The sequence below is a fragment of the Gymnogyps californianus genome, chromosome 17 (genome assembly GCF_018139145.2).
Source record: "Gymnogyps californianus isolate 813 chromosome 17, ASM1813914v2, whole genome shotgun sequence".
NCBI lineage: Eukaryota > Metazoa > Chordata > Aves > Accipitriformes > Cathartidae > Gymnogyps > Gymnogyps californianus.
Window position 1 is genome coordinate 1,680,209 of NC_059487.1, and position 14,036 is coordinate 1,694,244.

A 14,036-nucleotide genomic window follows, 5' to 3' on the forward strand; every position below is an offset into this window, starting at 1 on the left:
ACTTGCTGAGTAGTGATGTTATGGAGAAAGAGCAGAAACTAAGTAGTCTCGCTACAGTAGAAGTGGGAAGGTGTAGTAGTAGTGAACACTGATTACATTTGCTGTGGTAGTGCATCTCTCCCCTCGCAGTTTTTAAAAACCCAAATCAATTCCCTTAACGGATTAAAAGTGCAGCTCTGCGAGGAGTTGACGAGGGACAGTCTGAGGAGGCAGTGCCCTGCACAGTGACCGTGCAGGTACAGGGAACGGGGAACAGGAGCTCAAGTTGGTTTTGTGTCTGTTCCTCCTAATCTTTGGGTGGATCTGCTAGTCTCGTAGTTGTCCTTTCACTGGGCACCACTAAGAAGAGTTTGACTGCCCACCCCATCAGGTATTTATACAAATTGATAAGATTTCTCTGGAGACTTCTTTTCTCAAAGCTAAACCTCTCCTCATATGTTGGATGCTTCAATCTCTTAATCATTTTTGTGGCCAATTGAAAACAAAGCTATTTTTATTAGAAAAAAGCATGTTCATTCTAATAATATATATATATTATTTCCAGTATTAATGTAGAACATGTATGAAGGAGGCAAATATTGTACTGACTTGAATATTGCAGAAAATGAAAGGTGCAAAGAAAATGCAGGCAAATAAAAGCCCACCTCTTTTCCATATTACCTGACGTTTTCATTACAGAAAATAATTATCTTCACTGAAATTTACTGGGACAGTATACACTTTGGAAATACTAAAATTCTTAGCTGTGCCTGAGTAAAGTCAGACAAAGATGCATAAAAGCTGAGAGTTGGATGAGGGCTTTTTAGAGATCACTCAGTCAATTGAAGAATGCTTCTTAAGCATTTTAATTTATTGTATAGATATAAAAATCGTGGTGTAGTTTTATGATGTAGACAGCCCACCATTTCCTTTGACTGATCTGTTTCTGCCATCAAACTTGGGTTGCATGCTTGTACTGGAAGGCAAGATTTTTTTTTAAATCAAAATTTATACTTCTGCCAAGCGCAAGTCACGAGTTTAATTTGAGGATTGTTGTATAAATGAATAAAACTTGTGGAAGCAGGAGGACAGTTAAACTGTTTCTGAGTATTAGGGTCCTTTTCTTCATTGCTAATCTCTCTGTTCCAGAGCTGCCAGACTGGAGTAACTCAATGGATAGCAGCATACAGCAGATTATTACAGACAACTGCAGTCCAAGGCCAGTGTAGACGGATGCTCTGTGGTATTTTCCAGGTGGGATATCAGATTTTGTTAAAGTGTGTGGGGGGAAAAAAAAAAAAAAAAAGGCCTAAGTTTAAATTAGTAAGAAAAAGTCATGGTTTTTAAATAAAGGGGCTTCTGAAAGTGATGTCTTCACTGTCTGTGTATTGCTGAAATATCAAGGCAACTTAAAAGCTTTCTGCTGCTAAAGGGGTGAGCTCCCACTCTTTGTTACACAGTTGTCTTCATTCCAGCTATGTAGTCTTTTAATGGATCCAAATGATCTGTCGTGAGTAGATTAAATGCAGAAGTTCAAATGTAGGTGTCATTTTTCCAAAGCAGCTATTACAAGCTAGTCACGATTGCATGTAATTTCCAACACTTTATTTTATAGAACGTCCCCACTGTACAGTAGCCTTGGACTTTCTAGTACTGATGGTATGTTTACCTAGCACAGCACAACATTAAGTAGTGTTGTTTCAGTGGAAAGCACTGCTTTGCAGTTTTGCTTCCAGTTCTGTAATAGCAGGTATAGTGTCAGATTGTGTCTATCCATAGTAAATTAACCAGAACATCATGTAATAGCAGTTAATAATAAAGAGGTGAAAAATGTGTAGAAAATGGGAATAGATGCAGGCTATCTGAACAGAATTAGAGTATATCTTCTGGTGTTTCTTTCTTGCATACAATGAAACCAGAGGAGATTAAGCCTCTTCTTTGTCCTTCTGTATATTGCAACTTGCATCATAGAGCCATAACTTACAGAATTAGAAGATTACCTGTAAGCTCTTTGGCTTGGATGTCTTTTCTCAGATAAGACCTTCCAGTCCTGGGAAAATTGGCTGTGATTTTGTGACACAACCATACTATTAAAGCACCAGTCCATATCAAGTAGCATACGATGTTGGGAGTAGAGAGGGAAATGAGCAGTTGTGAAGTTGATTGGTAAAGTCGGGCTTACTCTGAGCCACCGGTAGATTCAGTAGACTTCTGGGGATGACTACTCTGAACAAACCAGCATATTTACTTTGTCTGAATTTATTCATAAACAGGTTACTGCTAATCTGGGTGTGCTGGGAGGCGACGATAGATGTTCTGTTCAGTGTGCAGCTTCTTACCTGGAGATCCCACTCACTCCTGCTTGATAGTTTTCTTTATTGTGCAGTAGCTCTGTAATACGAATCATGTAGTGTGAAGTTATAGTGGTTGTAGTGATAGCTTTTACCCTGTAATTTGTTTTTCTCAGGTCCTGGCCACAAAGACAATTGAATGGACTATAAAGTTGTGGATAAAAATAGCATAAACTTTGTTTCTCTGCAAGGCCAGGAAAAAGAATTATTCTTTATTAAGAGACAAAACCCATAATTAGAAGTGTGTGAGAAAATCAAAGCAGATAGCCTGTGGTTTTTGAGAGTGGAGTGTTCTGCCAGTCCATTCCATCAGTACATTTACAGAACACTAGAAAGTGTGTGGTGCGGAGCATTAAGCATGGACCATTTTGTTTGTAACAGTTATGATAATAAATTTGTGCTTTTTGTGATATAAAGTTTTTCAGGATTAGACTGAACTGTAATTGACTTGGAAGCAAACTAAGGGTAATTGGTGTAAAGTTAAGTGTTTACTAGTCAATGATCTCTTCATTTTTTTTCTTTTCTTTTATTTTCTTTTATCATTTTTACTAGAGATGCAAGGCTGGCCAGTTCCGACTGTCTAAATCCTGTGGTGGATTGATTCAAGCCAATGGAGCCATCACACAGCAAAACAGATCGTTTTACAATACAAATAAGGTTAGAAGAGTTTATGTTTTTATTGTCAGAGGGCGCATTGTGCTAGGGATTATACAGATACAGGTAACAAAACACTTTTCAAAACATGTAGGAGATGGTTCAACTTTTATATAAAATGTTTTAGTATAGTGTGAACAATGGGTCCAATAATTTGAGAAGTGCTCTCTGTTCCTTTCCGGAAAATAAAGTGCTAGCATAGGAAGGTGCAGTTACAGTTGGGTTATCTGGGGTGAAGGTTCCAATGATAAGCCTGAGGGCTTCTTTCCAATGAGGAAAGAAACTAAGTTAAGGAGAGTAGTTATTGGGGTGGGGGGCAGATGTTCCTTTCTTACCTTTAGAAAGGGAAACACAGAAGTTGCCCATACATATTAGAAGTGACAAGATGTTTCCTGATTCTTTAGCTTGGGACTAATGTGTAATGACAGTTTTGCTCTCCGCTAAACACTGAAAATTGTCATGCAATCTACTAATAACGACTAATTATTGCATAATAATTTACTTACTGTTCATCTGTACTATTTTGTTAATTTGTGGTCTCTGCATCTCTTACATGTATTGTCTTTTGTCTTGGAATAGAAGTTTTCTGGAGCATGAATCATCTCCATAAGATTAGTTTAACACTTAATCCAAGGGAATCAACGCCTCTGAACTAATAAATATCCTGATCCTGCTCTTGTTAACGCAATGTGAAGAAAATGGCAAAATGGAATGTATGCACGAGAAATGAGAGGACAGAAGGAAAAAGAAAGTTAGGGATTGACGGGTAAAACTTGCATAAAAGGAACAATCCCAGTTTGCTGTCTGCCTAATTGTGTATTTTGCTGGTGTAGAGTTAGAGGTAAATACTAAGAAGTATTTTAAATTGGTTATTTTGACATGGGTAGACAAAATGAAGGAAAACAAGGAGATGTGTGGAAGGAAAGAACCCCTGGCTGCTGTTTGCATCTAGTTCTTAACTAGAGATTTTCCTTTTTTTAGTCAATTTTTCAGTGGTTTTCAGCTGGTGAGGTAAACCAAACATTTTGCAGACAAAGAGATTTGAAGCATACAAAATGGCTTGCACAATTTACCATGGCCAGAGCTAAGAACAGAATCCAGGCTCTCAAACATGGTGCATAACCCCTAGTCCCTATGCCTGCCTGCGCCGCCCTTCTTCTACCTGCACAAGCATCATTTGCAGAGCTGATCTGGGAGAGCAATGGATGACAAGATGGTAGATCTAACAAGCCAGGAGTGGCATGAAGATCTTCAAGGCAGGCGTCAGAGACTTGCTTTTGATGTATTAGAAAGGGCTAGGGAAGGGGTACAAAGATTGAAAGATGAATTGGGAAAATTCCTGGTTAAAATAGCCTTGGTTGGTATAAGAAGCCGGGCAGGATTTATGACCAGAGAGGAAGTAGTTTACAACAGTGTAGGTAAGGTTTGAGGTAGGTTTTTGGACTGCAACCTCATTATTTTGCACAGAGAAGTACTTACTCATCTTTGAAATGTGAACTTGACTGTGCACTCCTGGTGGGAAAGTGGTTTAGAATTAATGGTGAGCTCCAATTGTTTCATTTTTATATTTGGTGTCAAAATTAAGAAGATTGTTTGCTTTGAGCACCTGAAATTCATTTCAGGTATTGAGCAGGAAAGTCAGCCTGAGGTGGGCTTATGTCCCTTTCAGTGTCTTGATGAGCTTGTTTTGAGTTATAAAACATATTTTTGAAATTTCCTCTATATGTTTTCTAGATCTGATTTTGTATATGCTTATAGGACCGTTTAATTGCATTTGGCTGCAGTCCTAGCATTGGCAGGATGAACTGCATACCTCTATCCATAGGTTGAACCAAACACTCACTGCTTAAATCCCCTCTCCATCTCCTGAGCTAGTCCAGGCAGAGTTGCAGAAGAATGAAGCAAGAATCATGGCATTTCTTAGAAAAAGACTGTTTTCCAGTCAGTCATTTTTTGGTGATGAACTAACAACAGTTGAATCAAGATAATTTTGGGTTTTAACTTCACTTCCTCTGCATAATGAAAAATCCATACTGAGGGAGACTTCATGACGCATTTGTAGATAAGAGGCATGTAGTAAAATTAATCTGCCTAGATTCACTAGGGGTTTAGTATGATTTTAATTCCTGTGGAGGAGATGAAAGTTGATTTAGTGAGTTTGGTACAGCAGTGGTTATTGGGACACAAGTTCTGCATTAAGCATATCCTGTCATTGCCTGGCTGGAGGGGGGCTTATGGAGTCATCTTATGATGTAAAGTCAGATGTCATTTTTAGTGTAGAGGGGAAGAATATTACATCGGATAATCTTGAAGAGAAAGTACTAAAAATTGGTTTAAATATTCACGTACATGTCTGCAGACTCACTGGGTCTGTCACATGTGGCAGAGGGTGGGAAAGTGCCTTTGCAGACGCTTTTGTTCTGGCTGATAATAGGGGACTTGGTGAACACGTTTAGTGACCAATGCTCAAAGCAAGGATCTGAGTATTAAAGGAGGTCCTGGACAGTGTTACGCTGTCTTACTAGGTGACTGATAGATACTAAAATGGCACTGAGTATGTTTCTTCCTATTTACCTGAATACTGGGCATGATGGGGTTCAAGACATTGATAGCCATCTATAGATAGTACACAAGTGCAAAGCATTTTATTTCAAATACTAAAGCTTGTGTATGGATATACGTAGAGATGGATTATGTGTCGAAGCTACAATTTTTGTCACCTTTACATTAGTTTTTAATTAAGTATAGCAGCTTGTGCAGGATATGTGTCTGTATTTTAATATGTGTTTATTTATCATTCATGCCATTTCAAAAATTACTATACTAGTGCTAGGAAAGCTATAGAGAATACAGCCAGAACGATCAGAAATGTGAAAAGCCTTCAGTATGAGAAGAGGCTATTTTAGGACCCTTCTAAACTAAGGAGAGATAACTGATGGGCGTATGTATGATACTGGCTTATAAAAGTCATAAAAGATTGGTTGTGGTTGTTTGCGGATTCTTATAGGAAAATTGGGAGCATCCGGTGAAATGGCAAGGTTGGATTTAAAACAGGCACAAGGGAATTTTTTTTACGTAACTAAACTGTGAAACTTATGTACCACAACTCTTGTGCGTTATGGAGATTAATAACTGGGATGCTGAAGGTGCATCCAATTGTAGCTGCCAAAAATGAATGTGTGGATACATTTTCTAGTGCAGGAATGACTGTCCAAAGCTGGGCAGGTACACCTCAGGAAGCTGCGGTGTGTGTGCCATATTTCTCTGCTTTTGTGTCTCATCCAAGTACTACTGGTCCTTGTTGGAGATGGCGTCCTGGTCTAAGTGTTTGTTCTGGCCACGTATGGCAGTCCTTATGTTGCTAAATTGCTTCCCTACTAAGAAAATTCTTTTCGTAGTATGTTCATGTCTTAGGAGGAAGTGTTTAGGGTAAAATTCCAGCTACTTAAAGCAATTTCACATTTCTTTGGTCAGGGAACTTTCTCAGATTATAATGGCTCTCAAGCATATGTAGGAGATTCACATGCATTAGATTTTGGTTAGATGGGTTAAAAGTAGAGTAATTTGTTGATAACAAAATGTTTATACTGCATACTTAATTCATTAGAAATTATTTGCTGGAGTACAAATAGTAATTACCGGTGGCTGATTGCTACTGCCAGGAAGCTTAGAGGCAGAATGCCACGAAGGTTTCTTATCAGTCCAATGGTGTTTAAGGTGTGTAGTTAATCTGGAAGAGAACACTTATCTTCATGTTTGCAGACACTGCAAATTATTGGGGACTAAATACTTTCCTGATCTAGATTTTCTGCAAGTACCGTTTAGATTAACTCTAAGGGGAATAACAATCTGGGGGAGCTTTTCAGTAAGAACAGTGGGTTCATATAGCTTCATTAGTTCAAAGACGGAGCTGATTGGTTTATATAATATATACTTACTCTAGAATATGATATGCCTGTGAAAGTAAGAGAGGGAATGTGAAGGGAATGTGAGGGAATCTGTTTCTTTGATTTGTTTGCTTGTTTTATCTGCAAAAGATTTAAGCCCAAGTAAAGACACATCTGGAAAGAATATGGGAATCTAGAATGGGAGCCATATTTTGGAAAGCAGGTTTCTGTACAAACTATTTGAGTCTGAGCTTCCGATGGGATGTTTTTATCAAAACAGTTATGCAATGTTTGTGTTCATGAGCAGAAGAATGTCACATAGGAAGAACAGTGCAATATTTTGCAGAGAAGACCTAAATATGTATTTGTTTTGTTGAACAAAGAAAGTAAACAAAATTCTCTATTAAACTTGTAGCTTTTCTAACTAAAATGATTTGTCAGATTTAATTGCTAAGACTGAAATATGTGATATTTCAATTTTACAGCATCTTTCTGCAAAAGATTCCTTACAGCCATCTGAAGAGAAAGTGGGTGCTTTCACAAGGATAATAGAAGCAATGGGTTTCACAGGACCACTGAAGTATAGCAGATGGGTAAAGCATTCATTTAATAATTCTTTTGGTTGTTCGATACTTTCAGAGTTCTAAAAAGCAAACAAAAAAACCCCCACTTTTTTTCTTATGATAGGAGCAGTACTTAATGGAAAAGTTCTAATTATTACCCATGTAAATTCCTGTTTTGTGATGTGAGGGATAAAAATCCATAGCTTGAACCTCCCTTGATCTATGCATTGCCATCATTGACATAAGTAGGAATATTGTATTTGGTTTGTAGACTCTTAAGACTTCTTGAATTTCTTCAGATATCTTATTTTTCACTTCATATGTGCACCAAAGAACACAATGTCATGGTTTAACACCAGCCAGCAACTAAGCACCACGCAGCTGCTCACCCCTGCCCCCTCCCAGTGGGATGGGGAGGAGGGAAAAAAGTAAAACCTGTGGGTTGAGATAAGAACAGTTTAATAACTAAAGTAAAATAAAGTATAATACTAACTAATAAGAATAAAAATTAAAAGGAATATAAGAAAAAAAAGAGAGAAATAACATCCAAGAAAAGACAAATGATGCACAATGCAATTGCTCACCACCCGCTGACCGATGCCCCAGCAGCGATCCGCCCCTCCCAGCCAACTCCCCCCAGTTTATATACTGGGCATGACGTTCCATGGTATGGAATACCCCTTTGGCTAGTTGGGGTCAGCTGCCCTGGCCATGCTCCCTCCCAGCTCCTTGCACACCTGCTTGCTGGCAGAGCATGGGGAACTGAAAAGTCCTTAACTTAGGATAAGCGCTGCTTAGCAACAACTAAACCATCAGCGTGTTATCAACAGTATTCTCACACTCAATCCAAAACACAGCACTGTACCAGCTACTAAGAAGAAAATTAACTCTGTCCCAGCCGAAAGCGGAACACACAATAACAGCCTTACTATCCAAGTCGAACACCCACTTAGGCCATCATCTTGTCTCTAATAATGACCAATTGCAGTTATCTAGAAAGAATTTAATTACAGGAAAAGCATATTATGATACTTGTCTCATGTGCTGCTCCAGCCTGCAACAGTTGTCTGTTTCAGGACTTCCTGCATGAAACTAGGCTTTTTTCTGTAATATCTATTGATTGATTTTTCTTCTATAAATTTGTCCAGTTGCACTTTGAACTCTTGTAAGTTTATAGCATCCATAGCATTCAATATCGGGGAGTTCCATAGCTTGAGTACCCACTGGGGGAAGAAGTACAGTTGTTTTCAGTTGGTGCCTTTTAATTTTGTACTTAAAAAGAAAAATGGTGATTATTCTTTCCTTGGAGCATATGTTCACATTCTCCCTTCCACTGATGATTTTATACACTCATATATTCCATAGAATCTTAGTCTTTCTCTGGACTGAGGAAAGTTAGTCTAACTTGTTTCTGTTATTGAGGCTCTTTCATGTTTTGATTTTTGTTGCCCTTCTCTGAACCTCTTTCAGTGTTCTGTATTTCTGTGACAGGAGGGTCTCCCAAATGGACAGTAGCGAGATATGTTATGATTGCTGTTTGAGTCGCTGCTCAGTAGCAGCTGACTAGGGCAGAGTCACAAATAGGTCCTCCTCTTTCGCGTTTTTAAAATAGTCCTTTCATAAAGCAGTTGTTAACATTGACTAAATGAGAGCAGTTCTGTAAGAGACACCTTCAGTTCCTTATGCAGAACGAAGAAGACAGAGGTGAAATTTGTAATTTCTTTGCTCTGAACTAGGACACAGTATAAAGGAGCGAGAGGAGAAGGCAGCTTGAAGGAAGGGCTGAGCCTAACTGTGCAGGAATTAAAACCTATAAGGTGCTTTGAATATCTGCAAGGCGGAGTGGACCTCCTCCAAGACTGATCTGAAACTGTTGCTGATTGCATCTCACTCCTCAGAAAGAAAATGTAAAGAAAAGATAACTGACACTTAAGGGGGTTAGGTATTTTGGTTAAAATCAGTTGCTTTTAATCAGGTGATGCTAAACCTCATGAGAGAGTAGTTTCTCTCCCATGTGCTTGTGTACATATTGTTGTAATAAAGATCCTTGTTAGCTCTAAGTGTTGATTCAGAGTTCTCCTTAATTGCTACTCTTTACTGCCTGCTTTTGGCTAGGGAACTGGGGTTTGGAGAGAGTTATTTTGTGGTTAGGGCCCAAGAGACCTGAGTTCATTTTTGGCCTTACCAGTGCTCTCTATGAGATCTTAGGGAAGTTTCTTAATATTTCTCTGCTTTTTTCCATTTTCTTCTCCCTTCCCCCACACCTCTTCAACACCCTAAAACTTCCATGATTAAATTTCACCAGTTTCTCCTGTGTTAGCTGCCTTATTTAAGGGCTGGATTGCAGGGACTGTTCTTTACAATATGTTTTTAATGTCTAGTAATGCCTGGTCTGGGGCAGTGGCTTTCACTGGGGAGATCTCTACTCCCAGGCCAGGCAGCGTTTCCTTTATAAAGGAAACCTTCAGAACTCCAGTAAGCAGTGTAAATTATTTTACTGCAAGAAGTTTAGATGTATACTTGATTTTTGACAGAAGCCTGAGATTATTGAATACGAAAAATAATGGCTCCTGTGTTTCCCCAGCAGGAGATCAGTTGCAACTTCTGTATTTTTCTTTTAGTTGGAGGAGACACAAGTAATTACTTTGGTAATTTGAAGTGCCATTTGACAGGCATAATGCTCATCTGTGTAGTATAGTGAGCACTGAGATGATCCCTAGTATATGTCACTAAAAATAAAAAAGAAAAAACAAACCAAAACAACGCAAACCCAATGCTGCTTCCTGGCTTAGGTAGGGGAGTGGGCTCTGGAGTTTTCATATTTTTTAATTTTTTTTTCCCCTTGATGTTAGTAAACAGGAATGGCTGACAGCTCTTCTCTTTAAGATCTTTGCTATCAGTTATTGTGCTCTTTGAACCTTCAGCACATGTATCTTTGTTATAGATGATGCACTGAAGGTGTTTCTGGTGCAATGGCAGGCCAAGAACAAAATTAGAAGTGCCGAAGCACCTGAGTATACCTCATGTCATTCATCATTTGGGATTCCCTTCTCACTTGTGAAGCTTAGTTGGTCAATTTTCGTTTTTGTAGGAAAAAAGATATTTTTAGGACATGTCTGGTATGTCACTTCTTTAATATTTAAAACTTAAATTATACAAAACACTTTGAGTGGTATACATGACAGTTCTTGGAGGAAACCAGGAATTGAGAATTGGCATCTTTGGAGTCTCTGTAAGGAAAGCCATTTCATTTATTTTTCTGTAATGACAGTATTATATTAAACTGGATTTGGAAGGGTATTCAAGAAGCCATTTAATCATTTTTTTGCCTTAAGGCAAGATTGATTATACTTGTGTCATTCCTGGGAGATATAGTAGTTTAATGTGCTCCTGAAAATCTCAAGGGATTGTGATTGTCAAAAGAAGTATTTTCAGAAAATTATAGTGTGTGTATTTAACAAAAACAGTAGTGTTCACTAGCTCTCATGATGAATACTTTAAGTATTGTCTTTTCTTTTTCTTTAGAAAATTAAGGTAGCAGCTTTGCGCATGTACACATGCTGTGTGGAGAAAACTGACTATGAGGAATTTTTTAACAGTAAGTAATACTTGATGGTATTTGGACTACTGCTCTTGTGAGAGAACTTCTGATGAAAATTCATTAGATACATTTTTTGCTGTCATATTTATTGGCATAAGACTTGTCAGACCCTAACAGTGCGTGGTCAATTAGAAGCTGATTGTACTACAGCATTCCCTTAAGCTCTGAAGTGGCAAGCGTTCAAGGGCAGACTCTGGAGTCTGGGATTGTTACATTTTTCCTGCTGCAATGGAGAACAAGAACAAGGGTGGGATAGGTAAAACCCAGAATATCCTGGACTTTGAAGGATATTGCCTTTTTTATTACCGGGGGTGGGATAAACTACGAATCTTGATATCTCTTCCCTTTTTACTGTGCTCAGATGGTCTCTGTGTCCTACCCTGTCCCATGAGTAGTTGTGAGAAGGTCCGGTATAACTGGGATGCAGGTATGAGAACCATCCCCATCCACTGATGTGCGACTCTTTTTATGATACAGGATTGTTTAGATCACAGGGTCCTACCTGTCTCTCTTCCTCATGGCTGGGGCAGGTTTGGCTAGAACTTAGAGACTTTCTACATTTTACTGACCATGATAGCATTAAACCAGGACACATCTCTTGACTGGGTAGAGAATATGACTAGAACAGAGACACAAGTCCATCCTTTAAGTATATAGGAATAATACTGGCTTGAATTGGGATGGCTTTTCCGTGTTGCACACAGATATTTAGCTATTAGCTAAAAAATCTGTTGCTGCTTTTATTGGTATCAAATCTGGCTGGTGAATGGGGAAGATGTGTTTTTGAGACTTAAGTAAGTTTCAATAATATTTTATTCTTATGTGAATTATTTCCTATGTCAGTGTGATTTAGGTGGTAGTAAACCCATTCCCTGGATCTGGCCTGTCACCTGAATTCCTGAGCCACCAAGTGCTTTCTTACGGCTTTACAATGCACCAGCACAGGTTGAGGCTGCTGCTGCCGCCTCTTTAGAGATCAGCTGAAGGGACATCTTCATGTGTTCATCTAGTGCAGAGCTTCTTGAGGGTGGTTTGGTACACGGTGTTACTGCTGCAAGATTTTCCAATGGTTTTCAGAAGGTTTTCCAAAACTGTGATGTGGTTTCAGCGGCTGCAGGAGTGAGAGAACTCTCTGAGCAGTAGGATTCATCATTAGCAATAAAAAAATTGGAACCTCATTTTTCCTGTGCACACACCTCTCCCCAGCTGTGTGCCCTCTCAGGCTTTCTCAGATAAGTTCTCTTCTGTTTGTCATATTTGCCTCTCAAATAGAGGCCTTGCTATTTTTAAATGGTGTTTCACTATCTCTGCTTAGCAGGTTAATTGTACAAAGATATATAAATATTGCCCTAGATTAAAATATAAAGGAATTTCAAAACATATCTGTGAAAAAGATACTGGCACAGATTTTCAGGCTCAATACTGAGTAAAATTACTTCAATTGCATTCTTGATGTTGTCTTACTGTTTTAAAGAGAAAAGTCCCAGAGCTCCCCCTCACTTTAAACATATCACAGACAGCAGGCAGCCTTTCCTTCAAGTTTCACCATTTTCTCCAGAATGTCATCATTGCTCCTTTTGTCTTTTTGCTCTGTAGTACAAGTTGTAGCCAGTCCACCTCTGAATTTACACCCAGGGAAACCTATGTTTGCATTGACTTGAGACTGTTGTTACATGAGGAACAAGATAGTTGGTTTTGCTGAGATTGACAGAGTGCGTGATGCGCCCGTTGGTGTTATAAGAACGCCTGTGGTGTTGGGGTCTATGGTTGCGGTTCCAAAGAAATCATTGCTTTGATATAAAAACAGATATAAGAAGTTTCTGTTACTTCTGTCTACTTACAGCTGCAGCTGTTGGGGGGATTAGCTCTAAAATTGAACAGGCATGTGATACATGTTTAAAAAGTAGTTCCCCTAAAACACAGACTGTGTGGGGTGAGCAGGAACCTTTTAAATTGATTTTGCCAATGAAGAAGCTTTAGGCTGTGGTTCCATGGGCAGCCGAGTTGAAGTAGTGGCCAAAGGGAAAAGGCTCACTTCTCCATCTTCCTCTGCCTGTGTTCTGGACTGGACAATTATCATGTCCTGTTTAGGTCACTGAAAGAAAACGGCCCAGTTTTTTGCTGACTTACTGTTTTGCTGTGTTAGTGAATTAAAGTGGCACATGGAAGGGTCTGATGGACAGCAGCTGTGGCATGAAGTAGGTGGTGAGGAGTACGCGATTAAGAGGCAGGAACATGGCGTGAAACAAGATATCCAGCTTTCAGTTCAATTCACCATGTCTTCATCAAACTAGGTCAGTCAGGAGCTGTGTTTTTTCTGTTCTGAATTGCTCCTTTTTCAAATAAAGATGGGCATCACTTAAGCCAGGACTGCAGCTCACTTCCAAAAGAGCAGCCTGGGGGACTCATAGGAACAGGAAGGAACTAACTCTGAACTCTTTCCCTTGGTGATGCAGCAAGCACAGGTGTGCCTGAGACTATGCTGACGTGGGTGCTGCACGCCCACATGATGAATTGCACAGCTTAGGAACCCTGAGAGTAGTAACGGTGCTGCATGGGACCCAGCTCAGGTCTGCCTGAGCAAAAGCTGACTGTATGTAGACGTAGTGGTGTATTTATGCTTTGCTGCCCCCAGCACTTCTGGCTCTAGTTGCATGGTGTTGAGATATCCAAGTGAACTGCATAGAGTCAGCTCTGGTCTCTGGAGAGCTTATTAGCTTTTTCTCTGCCGTTTGTGAGAGTTGTTAACCTGCTGAGCTGGCCTTGGAAACCGTACATCCATGCGTGTGTAAAACCATTTGCAGGCTCATTAACCCTGTGTGATCAGAACCAGTTCTTCACGGAGCCTTCTTCACTGTTTCTGGACATGCTTTTGTGATGTGGTTATGTTGTGGCATGAATAACAAGTGCAGTGTGACCTTATGGGACTTGGATTGGTATGTGGATTTTGTCAGGTAGTTCTCTGACAGAGGTGACATAGTGTAAAGACTGGATAGTATGG

At 39.4% G+C, this 14,036-nt stretch overlaps 1 protein-coding gene across 1 annotated transcript in view; it reads left to right on the forward strand.

Annotated features, from left to right (window-relative positions):
* Nucleotides 1-14,036, forward strand: part of LOC127023235 (ubiquinol-cytochrome-c reductase complex assembly factor 1) — a 51,293-nt gene that overhangs the window by 2,607 nt on the left and 34,650 nt on the right. Inside the window, exons 2-5 of the mRNA XM_050907280.1 lie at nt 1,129-1,233; nt 2,883-2,987; nt 7,357-7,464; nt 10,960-11,032. Coding sequence (XP_050763237.1) covers nt 1,129-1,233; nt 2,883-2,987; nt 7,357-7,464; nt 10,960-11,032 — 391 coding nt within the window. The remainder of the gene's footprint in view (nt 1-1,128; nt 1,234-2,882; nt 2,988-7,356; nt 7,465-10,959; nt 11,033-14,036) is intronic.